Source organism: Cheilinus undulatus, linkage group 2 (assembly GCF_018320785.1).
Source record: "Cheilinus undulatus linkage group 2, ASM1832078v1, whole genome shotgun sequence".
Classification (NCBI taxonomy): domain Eukaryota; kingdom Metazoa; phylum Chordata; class Actinopteri; order Labriformes; family Labridae; genus Cheilinus; species Cheilinus undulatus.
In genome coordinates this window covers 41,682,551-41,706,902 of record NC_054866.1, presented here as the reverse complement: position 1 = coordinate 41,706,902, position 24,352 = coordinate 41,682,551, and the positions used below count along the sequence as shown (strand labels likewise).

General features: G+C 41.5%; 1 protein-coding gene across 1 annotated transcript in view; it reads left to right on the top strand.

Moving 5' to 3' along the window:
- The window catches only part of LOC121523478 (protocadherin-16-like), a 134,565-nt gene extending 110,482 nt beyond the window's left edge, over positions 1-24,083 (top strand). The window contains exons 9-21 of the mRNA XM_041808390.1: positions 2,456-2,613; positions 4,008-4,854; positions 8,597-8,836; positions 9,633-9,758; positions 11,061-11,270; positions 11,382-12,248; positions 12,355-12,468; positions 12,552-12,763; positions 13,035-13,186; positions 15,267-15,397; positions 15,709-15,995; positions 17,341-17,482; positions 17,848-24,083. Of these exons, the coding sequence (XP_041664324.1) occupies positions 2,456-2,613; positions 4,008-4,854; positions 8,597-8,836; positions 9,633-9,758; positions 11,061-11,270; positions 11,382-12,248; positions 12,355-12,468; positions 12,552-12,763; positions 13,035-13,186; positions 15,267-15,397; positions 15,709-15,995; positions 17,341-17,482; positions 17,848-20,438 (6,077 nt within the window). The 3' untranslated portion in view covers positions 20,439-24,083. The remainder of the gene's footprint in view (positions 1-2,455; positions 2,614-4,007; positions 4,855-8,596; positions 8,837-9,632; positions 9,759-11,060; positions 11,271-11,381; positions 12,249-12,354; positions 12,469-12,551; positions 12,764-13,034; positions 13,187-15,266; positions 15,398-15,708; positions 15,996-17,340; positions 17,483-17,847) is intronic.
- Positions 24,084-24,352: the final 269 nt, after the last annotated feature.

Below are 24,352 nucleotides of genomic sequence, written 5' to 3'. Positions count from 1 at the left end.
CTTCTGCCAAAGCTGCCGTTTTCGTGGTGCTGTTCGACATTACCATAATATATATACCACACATCATATATTGCTGGAAAGCACAGATTCTCAGCTCTCTGTCAGCTTTGGAATTTTTTAAATTGAGCAAACTTTTGAGGAGTTACTGTGTTGAGAATCCATGTAGCTGTCTGTCCATATATGTGCACATGCCCACGATTCTCAGCTTTCCAACACTGTTGGAATTTTTCAAATCGGACAAATTTTGACAGATTTATGGTGATAATACTCCGGACATATAAAACACATCACTGGCGCTGGCTCTGTAGGTAAAGCGTTAATGAACAGAGTCTAGGTCTTTATTGGTCTCTACTCAATCTAGAAATGCCAAGTGAGGCCACAGTGTAAGATGTTAGGCAGGAGTTGAAGTTCTGTGTTCAGGGATGAGCTTGGGAGATTGAATAAGAATGGTCCGGAACAAGTAAGCGGTACCAAACACAAATGAGATGAAGCTCCAGTGCAGCAACAATAAAAGAGTCATGAGAGTGCAGTGCAGGGATCGTCAGCTTTGGTTATCAAAAGGGTCACATTGATTTTATTTTCAATGCCAAAGGGCCAAGTTGTCAGATATTCTCAATTTAACCATTATGATTACTTATAACTCAGTGAAAGGAAGAAAATGTTGCTTTTAAAATCTTTCATAATACCACCATTGTGTTTTTGAACCCAAGTTCAAATTTATATTTTTTATTTCAGTGACGCACACAAATTCAATCAATTTCAAGCTGCTTTTTTAAGTGCAGTGAACATCATAGTTAACTTGTTATTTAAATATATTTAACTTGCTTTTTCTTTTTACAAATACAATTAGTGATGCATACAAAGTTTTACAGAAACATTATAGCCAACAACATCTACTGATTTCTCTTTAAGAACCAAACATACTAGTAATCACAGATTATAAGAGAAGTGTTTCTATTTTTATGTCATCATTACAGATTTTGCCATGTTGTCTTCATGTTTATAGTGCAGTGGTATTTGAAGTTGACTTTGGGCCAGCATTGTGTGAGTTGGAGGGCCGTCTGTGGCCCCCGGGCTGCCAGTTGCCCTCCCATGATCTAGTGGTTCAGTCAAGACAGCTGTCTGAACAACACACATCTCAGTACAAGCATGACTGTAAAGCATGTCTCTGGTCTAAAAACAGTCGCAAATATTTTAGGTACTGTAAGAAATCTACATACATTTATGTTACACAGGAGCATGGCAGCACATAAAGGGGGATTAAGGGGAGTGCTTTCTGGGGCCCAGCCAAATGGGGGGCCCATGGAGGTCAGCAAAATCTGAAAATCTTAACTGTGATATTCTATTTTTTTACCTGAATAAGAACCATTCTTATCAAGATAACATACAATCTATTTATGCCTTGTATAAACCATCTTCAAAAAGTCAACTGCTTCTCTGTGGCAGTAATGGGTTAACAGAAGCAAAAAAAGTTGGAATATCACAAAAATGGCTTAATTATTGTAAAAACAGATGGAAAAATTGGTGAAAAGGAGTCACAAGTGGCTATAATGAGCATACAAAGAGTGAAATGGGTTAAATGGGTAAACAAAAATAGGAAAACAGAGAATAAATGGGCAGAAAAGGTAAAGGAAATGGTTCAAAAAGTGGCAAAACGGGCAAAAAGGTGGTTTAATGGGATTAAAAAGGGCAAAAATGGGTTGAAAGTGGAAAAGAAGGGTTAACAGAGGCAAAAATGGATCAATAATGGCACAAATGGCAGACAAAGTGGTGAAAAGGGGTTTAAATGTAACAAAAAATGTATTTAAAAAGAAGCATAATGGGTAAAAAGTGTGCAAAATTGATGACAAGTTACAACTAAAGTGGCAAAAATTTGGTGAAAAAGTGGTTAAAAGAGATTAAAAGTGGCACAAAAAATGACTTCAACATCAGACCCAACATTTGTTTGCCGCCAAATCTGTGGGTGGACCTGCTGAGGAGTATTTATTTTTAATTAAAACATACATTTTAGTCCAAAAAATGATACGTATTGTACCTTTAATCTATTCTGTGATAACATATTTTGTGTCCTGGATGAGGCAATGCAAGTTAATTTATAAATTTGTTTACATTGTTAAAAACAGACTATAAGGATCATCAGGATTTAAAAATAAGTTATTAACGTAAAACCTGTATTAAATCAGAGATTGTTACTATCAGACCAGTTGGAGTGATGGATTCTTGCTTTAAGCATCTCAGATTTTGATGATGAAGTTTAAAATACTCAAAATGTTCACAGAGAAGTACTGAAATTTTTTGAGGTTAGTTACTGGAATCCATTTTTGTAAATATCATAAAATATGGGTTTATGGTTGAAACATATGTGCTTAAACTGACTCATGGGGTTTACCCTTTTTTCTTTCTGTCACTCCATCATGCGTCTTCCTTGTTTAAAGTTTGGACTCTTTCTGTGCAGGTCCCCGGGCTGAGCGATTCTCTTTGAACCCAAACACTGGGGAGCTTCGTTCATCATCCCCTCTCATCCACTCGGAGCGGGCTGACTACACCCTGACGGTGACAGCCACTGACAGGGGCCTACCCTCTCGCAGCACCTCCTGCTCCCTCACCATTCAGGTCAGACTTTTACTGGAGCTCGGCCAGCACAAACACCCTCACCACTCACCTATTTAAAATCAAAGAATAGACCTGGGGCTGAGAGGATCCACGGCTCTGGGCCCCTCAGACCTGCTGCAGACATATCAGCCTCACTTCTGACAGGCTTCCCTCCCAGTCCCTCCCTTTTCTTCCCCCGTGACTTTTCAAAAGGGAAATTTCTATCTGAAATGGAAAAGTGGGTTTGAATCAAATACTCCCAGCTGGCTGGTGATGAGGTCCAGCTGTAGACTACTCTGATCAAGGTCATTCTCAAAGACTTCAACACTTTTTTAATACAGTAGCCCTTTTGGAATAAGCGGCGAGCTTTACACTCACATAAAACACGGCATTTAAAGTAACTCTGTTAATATTTAATATAGAACAGAAAAAGGACACAATGGAAGAAGGCTGGAGGGTACTTACATTTAAATGTTCCAGGAAAATAGAGTTGCCATATAAACAAGTGCCAGTTCACTTTCCCCCTCTCCAAACAGAAAAAAATGAAAATCATAATTGTGAGGTAATTGGATTTAATAGTGCAGTGTTGTTCTTGCCCACTGACGTACTTCAGTAATTTCCTTTAATTATCTCTTCAGACTGATTTTCTAAATCCATCAGTGATGGGATTGGACTGTATCAATTTATTTATGGAGCAGTCCGTTTCCATCTAATGTGGAACTAATTTACATCTTGTCATGTAAGATTTCAAAACAAGCCCACCATATTTTTTTAAATGCCTGCTTAACTACTGGTTCGTGTAGTGGTGCGTCAGAATTTCCCTTTAAGCTTATGACTCACTATCTGTTAGGCTGCTGAAAATGTCCTGAATGAAACCTCCTTCTCCTTCTTCAAGGCTTTTAAAGTGTCTAGATTGTATAGAAGGAATATGTTTTACTCTGTCGTGTTACTTAGGGCTTTCCTTCATTAAAAAGAAGTTTATTTGTTTTTTATTCTTGAATTGATCTTCAAAGTAAGCATAAAGCTATGCATAATCCAGGATCAGTCAAAGTGCTAAATTCCAGTCCTTTCACTGTTTCCTCCTCTGATTGTGTGACTTTTATCATCAATATTTTTTTATTTTCCCTGGCAGCAGCATGAGTACCACATTAAGTGTGATTAAGGTTAGCAGGCGTGTTTTTCAAGTCTATGAAAACTTCCTGTAACTGGGTTCATTTATTCCCAGTGTACACACGCAGCACAAGTGAGTGGAGTGGACAAAATCTGTTTTTGTTTTGCTCCAGTCCATGAATTATTTTCATTCTTTTTATCAAAAGTTGGAAACTCCAGTCGCTGTTTTGCATCTAAATGAAGTGTTGGATTCTCTTTCCTGTTGCTATTTCCTTAAATATTCTCTCACTGTTTTCCTTCTGCAGGTTCTCAGCACCAGCAAACCTTCTACCAAGACCAACTCCCTTTCTATGGCCTTTAATTCTGTGGAGGAGGCAAAGCCGGGCTCAGTTCTTGGTTCGGTCCGCCTCCGTGACAGAGAGCCATCAGAGGAAGGGGAGGTGACCTACGTGGTGGTGGGGGGCACGGACAAAGACGGGACCTTTGTCGTGGACCGTCTGACTGGAGACGTGTACCTGGCTCGTCCTTTAGACTATGAACGAGACGAGCGCTACACCCTGCAGATTGAAGTAGATGACTTCTCACAGAATCCTCCCAGCAGCACCTTGGTCCACCTGGACATTGACGTAGAGGATAGCAACGACCACTCCCCTCAGTTCCCAGAGGACCCCATCACCATCGTGGTCTCAGAGAGCATGGCTTCCGGCTCGTCCGTCTACACTTTCCAGGCCACAGATAAAGACGGCAGCGGGCCAAACAGCGAGTTGAGGTATTCCATTCTCCACCAGTGGCCAGACACCCCAGGTCTTCTGGCCCTGGACCCCTCGACTGGGGTTCTATCACTGAGCCAGGAGCTGGACTATGAGGTCACCTCGAACCTGATACTGGTTGTCAGGGCAACAGACTCCGCCGAAGATGTCAGACAGAGGCGCTGGGGTTCTGTCACAGCGAGGGTGTATGTTACAGATGAGAACGACAACCCACCCGTGTTCAGCTCGCCAACGGCTGTCAGTGTGATGGAGGACCAGCCGGTGGGCTTCGTGGTGCTCTATGTCATGGCCAGAGACGCGGACCAGGGCGAGAACGGCAGAGTGACCTACAGTATCCAGTCAGGAAACACCAGAGGAACGTTTAACCTCAACCCTAACACCGGTGAGTACAAGAGCCATAATACAGAGGAGGGGCCAGGTGGAGATGGTTTTATCACAAAGATAAAGTGGGACAAGTTTATATCTTACAAAATAAATGCCTGCTTTCTCTAACCTTTATTGTCGCTATTTTCATTATCATGCACAGATATTGTACTACATGATCACTGAAAGTTATTTAGGATTTTGTAGAATCATCTATTGTTTTTGCATTGATTGTGTTTGAAGAAATTGGGCATATTTTTAAAACTGTTGTAAAATATTAGGTGTGCAGTTATTAGGGATTAATGAATGACGCAGTGGTCTGAACCGTCTGACTCGCAGCGTTTATTTGGTTGTTTTGTCTTCCAGTTTGTATATAAGAGAGGGACACCTAATAAAATTAGACAAACTGTTGATAGTAATGTAAGGTAAATAAGATTTTCCTAATAATATGACCATTCAGAGGAAAAAAAAAAATACTTTGTTTGAATTATTGTTAATAATCCAGAAGAAGTGTCTGCAGTCATTCTGCTCTCTGTCTTGAATTTCTTATCTTTCTTATTGAGGATATGATTCTGTGTTTGCATAGAGATGTGAAGCTCACAGTAAAAAGTCCACAGGAAAGGACATTAAGAAAAAATTAGAGATCAGAGACAGTAAGGGCAGAGCGCTGCGCCATTTCAGCAGTTATCAAACAAAATCCTGCTCCTTTTTGCTCATTTGTGTGTAGGTGTCGGAGTGCTTCTAAGATTTTTAGTGCATAACAAACAAAATAATGTCTTATTTCTCTGTAACAGCGTTACACTAGTGCTGTTCTCTCCCTACTTCATGGCAGTGTTGATCACCCACTGCTGTGTGCTGTGCATGTTCTTGCTCTCTATTGCAGCAGCTTTGGGTTGACAATTTGACTCTTTATGCCATTTGCTTCAGAATTTTGCTACTTTTCAGTCATATCAAATGTAGAAATAATGGGTATTGTCTCATTTAAAGTATATGGTATTGAAAAAGTATCAAAGTGTTGGATATTTGGAAATTCGACAACCATTTTATGATTCTCTGAGGGACGTAGATATACTGCAGTGTAAATAGTGCATATGTGAACATCTGATATCAGCATGATTATCAGTTCAAACAGCATAGCTGCAGTCCCCTATTGGGATCTTATCATGAAAGGTTGTTAAATCTCGGACTGTCAGCAGTTTGCATATTATCTTTTATTCCTCCTAGTTGAGGGTTGAAGGGGAATAAAAATCTTTAAATCTGTGTTTCATAACCTTTTGTTTTTTGTTTTTTGTTTTTCTTAAAAGTTTTGGAAAATCCAAAGTCAACCTTGTCAAAAAGTAATTAAGAGACAAACATTTTACATTCCTGTGACTGCCGAGATATTTATGTAGTAATAAGATTAGTAAGATAAATCTCTAAAGCACTCTTGTAAAATATATAAATGCCTTGGATGAAATGTGCCGTTATCATGTAGACCTTAAAAATAAAATTTAATGGGTTTCTCACTCTTTTAACACCTGCCAAAACTGGTAGGCAAAACAGTCCTGATCCCAACACTGACTTAAATTTTTAAGAGCATGTGTGACATTTTCATTCATTAGTGCAGGGATATCTAATTTTCTTCATATTCATGATAGTCTTTTGTTAATATAACCCATTCTGAATTACTGTTGAGAAAAGCTACTGTGAATGACAGGACAGTGGATCTTGTAGGAACTGGCGAGAGAGAGTGTGGAATGACATGCATGAAATTGGAGCTGCAGGTCAGACTCGAACATTAGCTACCTGTTTGGGTGAATATAATCTCTGCACTGGACTTGACCTAACCTTTCAGCTAATTCATGCCTGTTTTATCAGACTGTTTCCAACTCCTGTTGCGATTTCGTGCTCTGAAACTAACTGAGTCAAGGTGAAATATTTTTAATTCAATATGAATTTGTGCAGCTCTGTTTGGGGCTTTTCATGGACGTTTTAAGCCCTTGTGCCGCCTCTTAATCTTATTTTGAATTGCATGTTTACTCCCCTTTGTTCTCTCTCTCTGTACAATCATCAAACATCCACCTCCATAAACACAGAAATTCTTGTAATACGTCTGCTTACGTCTGAGTGCAGCACAACTCTTGCTTCACCTTTCATGACTTATTTCTCTTAGTTGGAGGCCAGACAGACGGAGCAGCCTGCCAAATATATATCACACTCATACACACAAACACACACACACAGCCCATCATCTGTTATTGTGGATCTATTCCCATGAAAGACCAAAGAACCTCCTGCTCGGGCTTCTGGGAACCATTAGAGAAAGGATCAGTTACGGTGTTTATGTGTGCACACGTGTGTAGGCATGCACATATGTGTTTGTGTGCTTGCATGAGACTCTGTCACTTAGTCCACGCTGACCTTGGGCTGTTTGGTCCTGTGGGCTTTGTTGTGGTTTTGGAGACACGTGTCCACTCCGGCTCCGCCTTCTCTTTTCAGTCGCCAGCCGGCTCGCCCCCTGGAGCAGCTGGAGGATGGAAACATTCAGGGGCTGTCAGGCATGCCACTTCTTCTTCAGTCCAGTATGTGCGCTCACCTTGAAGTGTTCAAGCGCACGGGTTATTTGTTAGAATAATGACAGAGTTAATCCTCCTTGCACCTGGTTTGCTCCTGTTTTGGGGTCAGAGACCATAGACCTTGGACCATCTCTGCACACTCTGTTTTCATTACTTTGGCATCACAGTGAACCACAATAGAGAGAGCTGTGAAGTTATTAGGATTATATAAAGTCAGGGAGTGAGGGACGCAGTCTCATCAGTCATTGTCAGTGGGGAGGTCATTAATTTCACTTTTGGAGCGAAGGGAGAGTGCACTTGGTGATAAGGTGAATTACTTCTTTGCAAAAGACAACACCATTCAGGGATTTACACATCAAATGTTGACAAATGGCTTCAGCGTATAAGAAAAGAAAGATGTTTTTGTGGCATGAGCAACCTCATCTAACCCTCACACTTCAGTCCAAAGTGTTGGCGCCACAAGCCTCTCACAGGCTGAAGATGTTGGAATTAAAAACACCCAAAATAAAAACTTTCTCCTTTTTCCACTGCCTTTCATCTGCCCATGTGTTATCTGTGACCAGGAATACTGCAGCATCCCAGAGGAGTCAAATTTGGTGAAAATATTCCTGCCTGTAATTCCTACCAGATTAAAGTCTTAGGGGCAAGTTATCTCAGTCCCAGCGAGATACAGAGCAAAAACATGCACAAAAAAGTAAAAACCAAAGCAGGCCTGTCCCTCTTTCTTTAACAGTTGTAGCTCGTTTTAAAGCATGAAATTGAAATTGAATCAATGCAAGCTCAACCCACTTAGGGCAGGATAATGAAAAGGCAAGAGTGCCCCTAATTTCTACGCAGCACGGCATGCCTGGCTGTTGCGTGTCTAGAGCGTGTGTTTACTGCTTCTCTGTCGATGGCTGCAGCACTCTCCAATGGAAAATCTCGTAAACTGTGGCCAGACTGTGGAGCTGTTAGAGCCGTGGTGGTGGTAGCACTCAGGTAGGCAGAGCTCTGTGTGTGCAGGAGATTAGCTCTGATTTGGCCCTCACACGGCAACTTTTCACACTTGCTTTTGAAATCAGTTGACTACACAAAACAGTGGAAAGTTGCATGTTTTACGGCCTTTGATACTGTTTGTGTAGTCATGTGTAACTGCTCTGTGAGGCGGTCATAAAGTACCTACAGGAAACTTCTTCTCACGTTTCACCCTGATTCATCTCTCTGCAGGCTCTCTGTCTATTTTCAAACCTCTGGACCGTGAGGAGCAGGACATCTTTAACCTCACAATAGTCACCGAGGATCATGGGATACCAGCATACTCGTCCAGCCAGCTGTTGTGTGTCCATGTGATTGATGTTAACGATGAGGTGCCCTGGTTTGAGGAGAGCCAGTATGAAGCCCAGATTTCAGAGAACGAGGCTCCAGGAACTAGTGTACTGACAGTGTTTGCCTCTGATCTGGACCAAGGTGAGAAAACCAATGTGTGCTGAGTTAGTCCTATTTACTTGTATCTGTTTTTCATCAACATGACTCGCTCAGCAAGCACCATGTTTGTCCTTTGTGTGAAATAGTTCTGCATCTACGTAAAATTTCAACATCATTTAGAGACTGTATTTTGATGTAAAACAATTACAGTGCTGCAGCAATGGCTGTTGTTTGAAAGTATAAATAACTCAAATATCTTATAAAACATTTCACCAAAATAAAACATGGCTTTAAACAACACGTGTTTTTGGTATAAGGTATCAAATTGTGCGGCTTCAGCAATTAAGACTAAAAAATGCCTGTAATTTTTTCTCAGCCTTCATGTGCCGGGTACGTGCTTAAATTAAAAGCATTAGCAGTTGTTTTTAATTGAGAACTACTCAGTAGGGTGGGGGGCTGGGTACAGAAACGGCACATTCTCCTGGACTTAGTCAGAATCACATAAAACAGAAGGATTATAAACTTTCTCCCCAAAAGCAATCAGTGAAGTAAACAGGTGAGGTTGCCAGACTGCTTTGTGTTAGCACGCAATCTGGCAACCAGACGTGGGGGGGGGGAAGGGGGGGGGGGCTGAAGCGTGACTGTAAAATGCTTAGACAGCAAAGCCAACAACAAACAAACAAACAAAGAGACAAACAGGTATACAAGCCTTTACCCAGACTGATAAAAATAGAATGTACTCGTTTTTGATAAAGCTGTTGCATGTTTAAGAAATTAACTTTTCGGTATCAAGTGACTGTTTTGTCTTAGGGATTTTACATTATGGCTGTGTTTACAGGAACCAATGGACAGGTGACATACAGTGGGATCTCAGGAGAGGATTTCACCATAGAGCCAGTTACAGGTGTAATAACAGCCACTAAGTCGCTCGACAGGGAGGTACAGGAGTACTACACTCTCACAGGTACCGCCCTCTGACTTTCCTACTCTGTAATGGAGATAGCTTTGATTTTAGATTCAATATCACATGCACTTCACTTTGCACTCTTCAGTTTTAAATGTGTCTTTTGTTTTATAACAACAACAAAGGGTTAAGTCTGTATTTTTATTTTGCTTTTTAAAACTTTATTTTTTAGTGCTGCATTTTTGCAACAGAATAACAGGTCATCAAACATGATAGCATAAAGTTCATTTTATAGCTACATTTCAGTAACATTGCAGAGGAGACTGATTGTCCAGATTCCATGTCTATTATCAGGCGAATCCATCTTGCAAAGCTCCAATCTGAAACAACTGAATCAGGTAGTAGCTACGGACAGGGCTTAGTTGTACTGTAAGCTGATAGCAAGGTCTGCCACTGGTATAGCATTTAACTCAGATGTAGCTATAGTATAGCAGCAGTTCTATCAGAACCAGACCACATTTCTTTATATAATAAAGAGTAAAGAACAGCACTGAAAGCTTTTCATGATAAAAGATGTTTTTGCTCTCTCCTGACCTGCTTTGGCAGGAATTGTGATGATTACAGCTGGGGTTTAGTTGTGTTGCAAGCCGGTGTAGCGATTAGCTTGAGTGTAACTAGTATAGCGGCAGTTTAATCAGAACAGGGCCACATTTCTTTATTAAAACAAAGCAGAGAGCCACCCTGAAAGCTTCTCCTGGAAGAGATTTTTTTTCCCTGCTCTTGCTGGCCTCAGCATGAGTTTTATCCAACAACTGAGCATGCTTACTACCTCATTTTGTCTTGTTGCTCTGATTGGCTAGTACTGAATGTAACACAGAACATTCGTCAAATCAATTTCCGAGAATTTCTTTGGAAGGTCTGCCCCTCATTTGTATGGAAGGTTTTCCAGATGACTGTGACATTCAACCTGTAAAATGGATATATAAAAAACTCTATCTGGCGTGTCAGGTTACACTGAGTTTATCATGGCAGAGTCTCTTACGCCTCTTAAACAAGTCAAGACCTCTCCTGGTTATGGCTTTTTTGCTTGTCATCAGTAGTATTTTAAGAAGGTATTTGTCAGTTTGTGGTTGATTTCCTTAATAAATAGTTACAAACTTCCAACAAGGTCAAAACCTAGCCCTGATTTTATGATTGTTATTATTTCTGACCAATATGATCAAATATTTGATGATTCCAGAGTCTATGGAAGTGATCAGCAGTCTGGTTGCTATGCTATCACCATCAGTGACCAGATTGTCGTTTGCCATTTCGTCAGTATTTTTAGGAGTTAAGCATGTTTTCTTTTTCATGTATTCACAGTTTATGCTAAAGATGGAGGCCTCCCCCCTAATTATGCCAAAGCCACAGTGAGGATCAGAGTTCTTGATGAGAATGACAACATCCCTCGCTTTGGACGTCTCTACTACAGCATCGAGGTGCCTGAAAACCTGGAGGCTTTGCCTCTGTTCACACTGAGAGCCACTGACAAGGACATAGGTGACAGTGGGAAGATTAACTACAAAATTACTGGTGAGAATTTCTTTCATTATACCATTCAGTTTCTCAATGATCAGCTCTACTGGGCCTTTAAGTGTGCATTTTTCTTACTTCCAATAACCATGGGTGATTTCCTTCTTGCAGGTGGAGATCCATCTGGAGACTTCAGCCTGGACAGACAGTCAGGTGTTCTCTACACTTCAAGGCCTCTGGATCGAGAGAGGAAGGAGGGGTACAAGCTAACAGTCACAGCTCAGGACCGGGGCAGCCCTCCCCTCAGCAGTACGGCTACAGTGGAAGTTACTGTTCTAGACATGAATGATAACAGCCCTCAGTTTCAAAGCAGCAGCTACACTGCAGACATTTCTGAAGATGTTCCTATTGGCTCACTGGTTCTGGAGGTTAAAGCCATTGATCTGGACCAGGGCCCAAACAGCCAGGTTCTGTACTATCTGAGCAGTGGCTCCCGCAGCATGTTCATCATAGAGCAGAACACAGGCCGCATCATCACCGCGGCTCCTCTGGACAGAGAGAGAACCGCTTCTTACACCTTTGAGGTGTACGCCACTGACTCCTCCCCTGTGAACCCACTAAACTCTACTGCTCAGGTGACCATCTACATTCAGGATGTGAACGATAACGCCCCATTCTTCATCCAGGACCCCCTTATTGTGAACATCTCGGCCAGTAGTGTGTCCAGCCACAGAGTGTTGGCCACCATGAGAGCAGAGGACAAAGACTTTGGAGCTAATGGCTCTGTGTTTTACCGTTTTGCCAACCCTGTGAGGGGCTTCACCATAAACTCGCTGACAGGAGACATCCAGGCCACAGAGAAGCTGCAGACTCTGACTCAAAGCCAGAGGACTTTGATAGTTCAGGCCATGGACCAGGGCAACCCGGCTCAGTCGTCTCTGGGGGTGGTTATCATTTATATCAGGGAGCAGAGCTACAGTGGGATTCGCTTCCCTCGTATGGCCCGAGATGTCAGTCTGCAGGAGAATGCCGCTAAAGGTCACACATTTAAACTGTTGAATTATTAATGTGGAAGTCAGCGCATTTGTAATGAGGGTAGAATGTTGAAGTTAAGTTTCAACATAATATGTTTTCCCTCTTATAGGCACAGTGGTGACACAGACTCAGGCCCAGTACCCTGATGGCTCTCAGACTGGTATCAGCTACAGTATTTTCAGTGGAAACAGAATCCAATCTTTTGGTATAAACGCCATTACTGGTAAGTGCAGAGATGGCAGCATGCGCTACAGTGTGATGTTTTCCAAATCCACAATGTGACTCAGAGTTATTTTTGTCAATTAGGGGAAATTTGGGTCCAGAAGTCAGAGGGACTAGACTTTGAGGAGACCCCCAAACTCCGACTTGTGGTGAAAGCTGAGACAGCGTCCTCCAGCACGTACATGGCTGTCAACTTAATCCTGCAGGATGTCAATGATAACTTGCCTCGATTCCAACTTCAGAACTACGTAGCCTACATTAGAGAGGCACAGGGCTACGATTTCCCCATTATCCAGGTGTGGCAGACTATCCGACACATGTTTATTAGCCTTGGCTGATGTTTAAGTGTGAAGTTTTAGAATAACAAAGAAGTCAAGCATCTAAAATCAGTGTAACAGAGAACTTCTTCTTCTATAGAATCATTTGTGGCATAAGGGCCAGTCCATACATCCCGCTTATGAACTCTGCACTTCCAAGTCAAATATTGTTGACTGGTTCATGTTATATTTAAGTAGCTGTTGTAAATATTTAAATAAATAAGGTTCCAAATTGTGGTTATTCTTTCAGGTTGCTGCAGATGACCTGGACCAGGGTCAAAACGGTCAGGTAACCTACTCCATCAGGTCTTCATCCATGAGTGGTTTGTTTAAGATAGACCCGCTGACTGGCAGCATCACTACTGCAGCCATAATGGACAGAGAGATCTGGACTCAAACAAAGTGAGTCTGGCCTTTAACAGTATTTTTGCTTCTTATATGCTAGTTTCCTTGTAGAAAATGTCTTGTTTTTTCAGCCAGTTTAAGTCACTTCTGTAATGAAATATAAGCAATAAAAAACTGACACGGAAAAAACAGAATACTCTGAAAAAGTTCAGTTTTTGCTGTGATTTAATTCAAAAGTTAAACTTCCATATATTCTAGATCCTCCTAATACAAAATGAATTTCAAAATTTCAGGATTTTTTTGTTTAATCCTCTGAGACCGATGTTGTTGTATATGACAAGACAAGACACATTATTCCAAGTTAAATAATCATAAATCTTAACTTGAGACTTAACTTGTTTTTCCTATGAAAGCCCACTATTGTGCCGTTCTAATGACGCTATCCACGCTTTCATAGCTGGTACCGAACATTTTCTAGAGAGCCTTGAACTTGGCTGACTTTCTGGGGTCTTTAAAGATTTAATCCACACCAGTGACTCTGATATTGGGTGTATTTTTATCCATTTGTAATCAATTTTTTGTATTGTTCCTGGAGCTAGAGGGTTAGCTTGCCGCCTTATTGTCACTGTATATAACAGAATGCATTGTGACTTGGCTGTGACACCAATTGCAGGCATTTCTGTCGTCATCTCATGCTTTACCAAACAGTGTATGTGCAAAGACTTTGAAACTGTAGAAGAGAGCCTGAATGACAATGGAGAGAAAAAGATGCAGAAACATCATTATGTGGCACAGGAACTGCTTTAAATAAGACTCAAATTCCCAAAAGTGCAGTGGGTGTTTTTTTGTAAAAATGTGAATATTCTGAAGACTTTCTGGCACAGAATGATTATTTATTTATTCCTTTGGTCCCCAAGAGATGGGAGAACCAGTTTGTGCAAAAAAGAAAAAAAAACATCCTTAGTCACTTATGTTTACTGTGTTTAATACATAAAAATCTTTTAGATTTAATTTTTGAATTTCTTTTTGTTTGTTTTTATTGTCCCATAACTTTTTTAAAATTTAAGTGACATTACTGCTGCACAAATTGTCAAAGCCCAGGTTGTCAGGGAAAAAGGATGTTTAGAGCTTGACTGTGTACCACAAGGTTGATGTTTTACAAACTTTATAAGACATAAAGTCCAGGAAAAATACAATGGTTAGGGCTCAGAGGGTTGAATCTTGATGATCACAGCTTACAGCTTACAAAAATCAATCAAAAATCCAATTTCTCACAACATTAGAATACTGTGGAAAAGTCCAGCTTCTGGTCAGTTGTTTGGCTCACTCTAGTTCAGTACACCCATCCACAATCATGGGGAAGACTGCTGACTTGACTATTGTCCAGAAGGCAATCACTGTCATCCTCCAGAAGGAGGGTGAGCCACAGAAGGTCCATACTAAAAGGGCAGGCTGTACCCAGAGGCTGTATCAAAGCATCTTCATGAAAAGTTGACCAGAGCGTACTAAGTAAAGGTCCACAAGCAACAAAGATGAGTTCAGCCTTCAGAGGATTGTCAAACAAAGCAGATTCAAGAACTTAGGGAAGCTTATTAAGGAGCTGACTGAGGCTGGAGTCAGTGGATCCAGAGCCACCACACACAGATGGATCCAGGAAATGGGCTACAAGTGTCATGCTCCTAGTGTTGGGCCAGTCCTGAACCACAGACAAAATTTTAAGCTTCTCACTTGGGCTAAAGAGAAACAGAACTGGACCGCTGCTCAGTAGCCCAAAGTCCTATTTTGAGATGAAAGTAAATGTTTAATTTCATTTGAAAATCAAGGCCAGAGTCTGGGGAGGGATCAGAGAGATACAGAATCCAAGGTCATCAAGATAAAAAAAAAAATGTTTTCAAATATTTTACTCTTTATGAGATGAAACTAAAATATATTAAATCACAGCAAAAAAGTGAATCACAGCAAATTTTTTAGATGCACTTATACACGTGTATTGAGAAGAAAATAACCAAAACAAACTTTTTAACCTTATTTTTTTCTTTGTTAAAACTATGTTCTCCAACCTTGTGGTTGTAACATTGTGTAACCCGGCTCACATAAGTTCAAAGTTCAGCCGCTGACTTTCATTTTGTGGTACCAGGCTTGTTGTTACGGCAACAGACCGGGGAACCCCGCGGCTTGCTGGCTCTGCAACTCTGACTGTCATCATCATTGACCTCAACGACAACAGTCCCATGATTCCTCTACCCCGAGAGATCAGAGTGCCTGAGGGTAAGTCAGCTTCACAGTGGAAGTAAGTCCATTGATCTTATCTTAAAGCCAGCTATCACTCTTTCCTGCAGCTAGCTCAGTGCGGCTCAGTGAGAAAAGTCTAACCCTGTTATATAAAAAAAGCTACTGCCAAGTTCCTCTGTTCATTTCCTGTCTGAGGGATCAAGGCCTTCCTCAACAGGATATTTCTTTATAAAGCAACAAAAGTTTATCTTAAACTTTTTGAACTTCCTTTATGTTGTGCTTTTGTAAGCGGAAACCTAAATGTTTGCTCCTCTTCCTCTGCTTCCCTACCTTATTTACACCCACAGATACTCTGGTCGGCACAGTGATCACACAGGTGACAGGAAATGATGTGGACTCTGGGCCAGCCCTTTCTTATACTCTACACCTGGAGAGCAACAGCCAGGGCATGTTTGGGATTCATCGTTTTGGAGGCGGGGTGTCTCTGACTGGCCCTCTGGACTATGAGGAGAGGACTTGGTACACTTTGACTGTGAGATCATCAGACTCCAAACATCAGAGTGAGGCTAACCTCACCATTCTGGTAGAGGATGTGAACGATAATGCCCCCATCTTTACTCAAGACTTGTATCAGGTAAACCTACCTTCAAACACTTGTCTTTACACCATTATAGTCACTTATTTTGAGAGGGTGTATGCAAGGTAGTTTGTCTACATTTGTTTTTATATTTCATTTTAATCACTCATGAGATTCTTTTGGAACTCTGCCAGATCTGGCGTTGCTCATCATGCTTGTGTTCTGGCTCGCTGAGCTGTCAGTGCATCCTCAAAGCTCTGCTGTGTCAATAGCAAGTGATGTGTGCCTGTAAATGATGGATCAATGCAAGTGTTGTGCAAAGTGATTGGAGGAGAACCACTGTACCTGGAAGGTTTTTGAGGAAATTTGCTGTGCATTCAGAAAGTATTCAGACCCTATTATTTATTTTATTTATTTATTTCAAGTTTGTTATGTCACAGCCTTATGCTTCAGTCGAAAAATTCATTTTTATTGTCATTGATCTATACTCAGTATCCCATCGTGACAAAGTATCAACAGAATTTAAGAAATTTGTGCAAATACATTTAAAATAAAAAACTGAAATATCCCACTGACAGAAGTATTCAGACCCTTTGCAAAAACACTTGAAATTTAGCTCAGATTCTTCCCATTTCTCTTGATCTTTGCTGAGATTTTTTTGCATCTCAATTGGAGTCAACCTGTCATAAATTAAAGGATTGGACATATTTTTTTAAAGGCACACACTTCTCTATAGAAGGCCTCACAGCTGACAGTGAATATCAGAGCAAAAAAAAAAAAAAACAATCCATGAGGTGAGAGGAACTGCCTGCAGAGCTCAGAGACAGGATTGTTGCAAAACCCAGATCTGAGAAAGGATACAAAAAAATCTGTTGCACTGAAGGTTCGCAAGAGCACAGTGGCCTCTATAATACTCAAATGGAAAAAGTTTGGCACAATCAGGACCCTTCCAAGAGCTGGTTGCCCAGCTTGCTTGACTTTCATCTGAGGTTTTTTGTAAACTTCAAGCGGGCTTTCATGTGTTTTGCACCGAGGAAAGGCTTGCATTCAGCCCAGTCAATTAAATCTAACACAGGTGGACTCCAATCAAGGTGTAGGAACACCTCAGCAAAGATCAAGAGAAATGTAAGGAACCCAAGCTAGATTTCAAGTGTTTTTGCAAAGGGTCTGAATACCTGTGTCATCAGATTTTAATTCAAAACCAGTACAAAATATATACAAAACCACTAACATAACAGGTCAGAAATGAAAGATGCAATCTGGTCATAAAGTGTATGAAATGCTTGAAAAAGAATGTAATTTAATGTCATATTTTCTGTATAAACCCTGTTTTACAGTATAAATATGATGAAACTGTTTCATTATCTGTTGACACGTGTCTATTTTGTTTGTTTCTCATCAGGTGACTGTATCAGAGCACCTCCCAGCAGGCAGCGCTGTCGTCACCGTAACAGCCACTGACTCTGACTTTGGGGATAACGGGAGGATTACCTACAGAGTAATGTCATCAACAAAAGGAGCCTTCTACATTGACCCAAGCAATGGTGAGATTACTGAGTGCAACATTTGTTTTTTTTCAACCAGAACTGCCTGTAATTACCCTTTACATAAATGTTATCCCTTAATGACTCTACTCAGATCACCTTAGGGCTTGGACATCTTTGCAGCAGGCCTTGCAAAATCTTTAATATTTTTGTTCATTAAAGTCATTAAAAGGCAGATTTAATCTTGCCTCAGATGCTGTGGCTGTGATAACATCTTAAAGTTGCTGTTGTAGAAGACGGCTCTTTTGGCCCTAAGGTCTTCTACTGCACTTCAATGCTTTGGCCTCGAGTATCCTTCTCAATATTAATTCTTTGACAAACAAAAAGATGGTATTCTTATTTAACATTGCTTTCTTAATTCACAGGCACTTTGTTCACCAGCCAAAAAACTGAGTTTGATTTTGAGAATCCCTCCATCCTGGTGCTAATTGAGGCGCGGGATCAAGGCACTCCTCCACTTTCATCCATTGCCACTGTCCAAGTACAAGTGTCTGATGTCAACGACAACGCCCCCATCTTCCACCAATCCGAATACAGAGCCACGGTGTCTGAAGACGGACTTCCTGGATCAACTGTTCTGACCTTAGAAGCTGTGGATGGAGACTTGTCCCGGGATAACTGTGGTTTTGATTTTGCCATTGCCAGTGGCAACTCTGGTAATGCCTTCCAGATTGAGAGCAGCGTGCGCTTCTTGGAGGGGCAGGGCTTCCAGACTGTCGGCAGCCTGATCCTGGTGGAGCATCTGGACTTTGAAGCCGTGCCAAGTTATAACCTGACTGTTGTGGTATCAGATCGCGGAATCCCTCAGCATAGCTCCAGCGTGCCTATCCTAATCAGTGTAATGGATGCCAATGACAACCCTCCAGCTTTCAGCCGGACGGAGTACAGCGTAGTGCTGAGCGAGGGTGCAGCGGCGGGGACAGAGATCCTGCATCTGTCTGCTACAGATCCAGACTCTGCTCCGAATGGAGAGGTGCAGTATTCCATAAGCTCAGGGGATGAAACAGACCTGTTCCTTGTGGATCAGTGGACTGGAGCATTAAGGCTGCAGAGACCTCTAAACAGTGAAAAACAGTCGTCCCATATGATCGTTGTTCAGGCGACTGATGGTCAAGGGCACTACGCTTTGGCTCCAGTCAGTATTGAAGTGAAGGACATCAACGATAACCGGCCTTTCTTTCCCCTCAAACTATTAACAGCCAGCATCAGGGAAAACCAACCCAAGAATGCCTTAGTCACCATGTTGCACGCCATCGACCACGACAGAGGTGTTTACGGACAGTTAAGGTATTACATGCTAGACAACTCTAAGGAGGGAAAAGAGGCCTTTGTCATCAACCAAACGACTGGAGAAATACGGACTTGCACAACTTTTGACTTTGAAAAAGTCAACTCCTTCAACTTTGTGGCTGTTGCCATGGATGCTGGAAACTATTCTGCTACTGTAACAGTGGAGATTTATGTTACAGGAGAGGATGAATATGATCCTGTTTTCACCTCCCCACAGTTCTCATTCGAAGTGCCTGAAGGAGCAAAGAAAGGTCAGATCATCGGCAAAGTACAAGCCAGAGATGAGGACGGAGGCGTGGATGGAATTGTCCTCTACTCTCTCTCAGACATCTCGCCTTATTTTGAAGTCAATAAATCAACAGGAGCTATTTCCTTAAAGATGGATAGCTACAGTAGACACACCAGCCGCTCAAAAAGAGAGCTTCGTCTCATGACCCTGGAAGTGACCGCTCAGAGTCCTTTAGAGACGTCCCGCACTGCAGTAGCTAAAGTTACTGTCGATGTGACCCATACGTCTTTTGGCCTCTCCACAGATATGAACATGCTGCTTATCAGTGTCATTGCAGTTTCTCTCGGGACAATAGTCATACTCATAATAATTGCTGTGGCACTGTTTTTTGTTAAATTAAGACGACAGGCGAAGGACCAGAAAGGATGTGGACGAACAGCAGCGTCAGGCACCATGCTGCACAAGTTTGAAGAAAGTAAAATAGCAGCCAGTGAGATGATTTATCATCAGGCCCTTCCTGGATACGTAGCTGATCAGAGCAGCACCAGTGGGGGTCCGTACACTCGTGGAGGGTCACTGGATCCCTCTCACTCCAGCGGGCGTGGCTCAGCAGAGGCAGAAGCAGCAGAAGACGATGAGATCAGAATGATTAATGAATACCCTCGAGTGTCAAGTATCTCCTCCTCCATGCAGGAGCGCATCTCTGCCCGAGGTCCTGACTCTGGGATCCAGCAGGATGCAGACCAGCTGTCAGACGTGTCCTGTGAGCCATCCCTAGACTGGTTCAGAGGGAAAAAACTGGGCAGTGTGAGTAGTACTTTACTGGCTGGCCAGGTGCCAGTCTACAGGGATGAAGGGGGCGGGTACGTAGGTGTGGGACGAGGACTTAGCATCTCCCACCCTAAGGATTATACTTTCCCAGAGGATGGAAAGCCAGCTGTGGACGGTTCTCTGACAGCTATCGTGGCGAGCGACGAGGAGCTGAGGGGTAGCTATAACTGGGACTATCTGCTGAACTGGTGCCCCCAGTTCCAACCTTTAGCTAACGTTTTTACTGAAATAGCACGTTTAAAAGATGAAACTGCTCCTCCCAATCCTCGCAGGTCGTTTCATCACAAAATAAAGGCTGAGTCAAGAATCGACCCGCCTCCTCTTATAACCTCTGTGGCCCACCCTGGGGCTAAAACTGTACCTCCAAAGCCTGCAGTAGGGAGGACTTACCCTAGCTTGGCTTCTTTTCGGAGATCCCCTCTCAGCGCTGAGGGATCCATCTCCTCAGTCGCCATGTCTCCAAGTTTCTCACCCTCTCTGTCCCCATTGGCAGCACGATCTCCCGCCATCACACCCTTCAATGTCTCCCAGGGCCCCTCAGCATCAATGATCAGCACAAGTGAGCACCATTTGGAGCACAGCGAGGAAGCAGAGCTGAGGATTTAAATTCTTAAGAGTGACACAAAACTGAATCATTGCTTTCCCAGACTTCTTCTACTGTATGACCACAGAGGCTGCAGACTGAAATGAGTCAGTGCCATTCTCTTTTCCTTTTTCTGTGTGAGAGAATGAGTAAACAAGGTTACATTTAAAGTCCAAATAGCAGAAGCTCTGGTGCTCACTGAAGGAAAAATGAACTACATGGATGGCCAAAATGGACTAAGCCTTTTGTGTAAGTGAATGTGTGTTTGTGTGTGTGGTAGTGAGAGTGAGTGTATGCTTATATAACTCCTTGTTATTCTGTTGATCAGTGTTAATTTGCACATTTAAACAGAGATTCATACATGATGTCAATATTTTGTACAAAAGCATTGTCTATATTTTTATACTTTTAGTGGTTTCTGACAAGAAATGGCATTAAAGTGTCAAAGGTTGCTAAAACCTCAGAATATATTTTATATTTGTATATTTGTTCATTGTACTGTATACTTGTTTTACTGTACTGTAAGTTGATTTAATCTCTTGTAATTCTTAACCTCTGTGGTTTGAAATGAAGCTCATCATTAATGCTTTATGAATTGTAAATATTTATAGAGAAAGAGATGCCCTTGCTTGAACAAATGAAACATCAGTCAGAATAGAGTACTGTGGGATCTGATTTTCTACAGTCCCGTGTTTGATCTCACATCAAAAGGTGATCATGAATGTGAGATGACACAAAGTTGTTTAAGTCCTCAACAAACGTCCCCGCTTTCTCTTTAAAGGAAGATTGAATCTGACATCCAGTGATCGTGTCCTTGAGGTGCCCTGGCTTTAACTCCTCACAGCGAGCCTTATAGCTTTGGTTTTGAAAATAAAACACGTGAGGCAGAGCGCTGAACAGCAATGTGATAAATGTAAAACTGTTTGCCCTACCAGCAGCTTAATCATTCCCGAGAATGCAAGCAGGTGTTGGCCATTTGTCTACTCATCTAAAGCTCCTTAGTAAAATGTTCTAGAAACATTAAGGCTTTAAATCAGCACTAACATGACCTGCTGTAGCTTTTTCTCTTATTTTTGTCTAGATTTATTGCCCAGCAGTACAAAAAACTGTAATGAATGACCACATTTGTCTCCTTCTTTGTTATAGCTCTAAAAAAGCCTGTATTGATTAAACGTAACAATATCAAATGTTCTATATAAAAGAAAAAGGTGTATTTTTATGAATGTTCACAAACAAGAGAATGTTTCCATTCTAGTGACAATAAATTTGTCATGTTCATGTTCAGCCATAGTTCATAAAGATGCTTTTACACAGATGCCTATGTCTTTACAACATTCATGAATGTGTATTTGTTGCCTTTACAAGATGAAGTGTCTACATTTGCATTAATAGTTACATGGTCTGAATGTAGATTTACCCCCTTTAATTATTTGCAGCATCTGCAGTATTGCAGACATACTGTACTATCGTAGTAGAGGGAGCTGAGCTGGATGGCAAAATTATCAATTTACCCGTCAATCTTCGTTCCAACCCTCACCTATGGTCATGAACTCTAGGTAATGACCGAAAGAATAAGATTGTGAGTTCAAGCATCCGAAATCAGATTCATCTCCTGGCTGTGGCTGTCCTTAGAGATAGGGTAAGGAGCTTAGACATCCGGGATCTCAAAGTAAAGGCCCTGCTCCTTCACCTCTAAAGGAGCCAGTTTAGGTGCCATGGGCATCTGCTTCCTGGTCACCTCCCTGTGGAGGACTTCCAGGCTCCTCCAACTGGAATGAGACCCTGGGATAGACCCAGGACTCGCTGGAGGGATTATATATCCCATCTGGCATGGAAACACCTCAGAATCCTCCAGGATGAACTGGAAAAGGTTGCTGGGAAGAGGAATGTCTGGGTGGACTTGCTTAGCCTGCTGCCACCACAACCGTCCTGTTAGGCAGAAGAAAATGGATGGATGTTTTCTGTCCAGTTCTAGAGCCCTAATAATCCTGTCTAAAGCAACACTAACATATTAAAGATTTTTTTATTTATTACAGGTAGACTATAGGAGCTGAAGGGCTTAGTAAATTATTTACAAATGAGGATGAAATTATGAGCACCTAAGAAAAGTTCATTTTTTAAAGTATTTCTGAAGTTCTGCTAAACAGAGCAAGTAATCTTTAACGCAGTTTTCCTGACATCCTAGTTTTATTTTGGATGCTTACATTATTTTACTTTGCAAACAAAACACAATTATTTCATATGAGCCAAAAACTACCAGGGCCTGAATTATTGCCCCCTCTAATTCAAATAATCAATAGTGTCTCCTTTTTGCTGGATAAGAGCCTACAGTCTGTTGACGTAGTTTTGAGGAACTGAGGAGCCCCAGCCCATTCTTCGTTGGCCAATCTCTCAAGATCCTCCAGATTTGATTTTCATTGGATTTGGGTCATTGTCATGTTGGAAGACAAAGCGACATCCCACACCCAGTTCTGCTGTTGACTGCCTGAGGTTCTTTCTAAATAATCTTCCCATATCCTTCTTTCTTCATGCTTCCTTCAACCTTAACAAGATTCTCAATTCCAGACCCACCGAAGCATCCCCACGGAGTAATACTCCCACTGCTGTCTCTCTTCTTCCTCCAAACATAAGCAATGTCTCTATGGCCAAAGAGCTCTAGTTTGGTATCATCTAACAAAAGGACTGGCTTCCAGTATGGATAATCTTTCTCCAGGTTGTCCTTAGCATACTTCAGTCTGACTTAAAGGGGTCTCTACTGCAGAAGTTCTTTCTTGGTCTGCAACCCCTCAGTCCATTCCCTGTGCAGGGCTCTAGTGATGGTTTTCTTTGAGACTACAATTCCTGATTTTGTTAAGTCCTTCCCTAATGTCTTGTCAGTCACTCTGGGGTCTTTAGCCACATCTCTCACTAGTTTTCTTTCCACGGTCTTTGAAAGCTTTCTCTTCCTACCTCTGCCAGGCTTGTTTTGTACTGTGTGGCTCTAGACACTTGGAAATTGTTACGAGATAACGTTGTAAACCCTTTTCCTGCTTTGTGAGCATCAGTAACTCTTTTTATCAAGCTTGAACTGATTCATCTAGTTTTTGCCATGATGCTTTCCCCTTGACAACTCAAACCCTTACCGAAGTCTTTATATTGGGTGTAAATTGGAAGATAACCCTCAGTTTGACCCTGATTTTACATCATTTGAGCATTACAAAGTTAAAGCACATCACTGAACAACAGTAGTTTGGGTAATGGCTCAACATATAAGTCAGTTCTAAAGGGGGCTAATAATTTTGACCCTGGTAGTTTTTGTTATTTTTGTGAAATAATTTTGTGTCTGTGTCCAAAGTAAAAAGATGTTAGCATTAAAAATAAAACTAGGATGTTTGGAAGAGCTGTTTAAAAAATTCCTTGCTTTATTTAACAGCATTTGGGGAAATACTTGGGGAAAAAAGAACTCTTCATAGGGGACTAATAATTTCATCTCCATCTGTACAAGGATGCTATTTTGACCATGGCCAAATGGACATAAGCACTACCTATGTGACAAAATGAAGGTACCTTGTTGTTTGCATTCTTTTGTACTGAAAAGTATTATCTGCCACTTATTTCATGTTTGTCCAAGCTGTGCATTTAATGGTGCCATAAAAGAGAAGATTCTTCCAAATGTTCGCACTAATTTTAGACTCCAGAGAAAAGTTTTGAGCTAAAGTGCCTCAATAAAGTACTTATGAGAATACACTGCCTCCTCTGTCTCATCTCTATGAACCCCTCTGATAAAACTGTATGGATATAAATCATATGGGATTGTTATATTGTGCAGTCTAGATATATCCAGCAATGTATGGTTTAGATCACATGGAAAAATCGTCAAAGACAGATTAAAAAGTGCCGCTTACATGGGGCCAGTAGAGGGAGGTTTGCAAAACAAATGCATATGCGTGGTAATCTG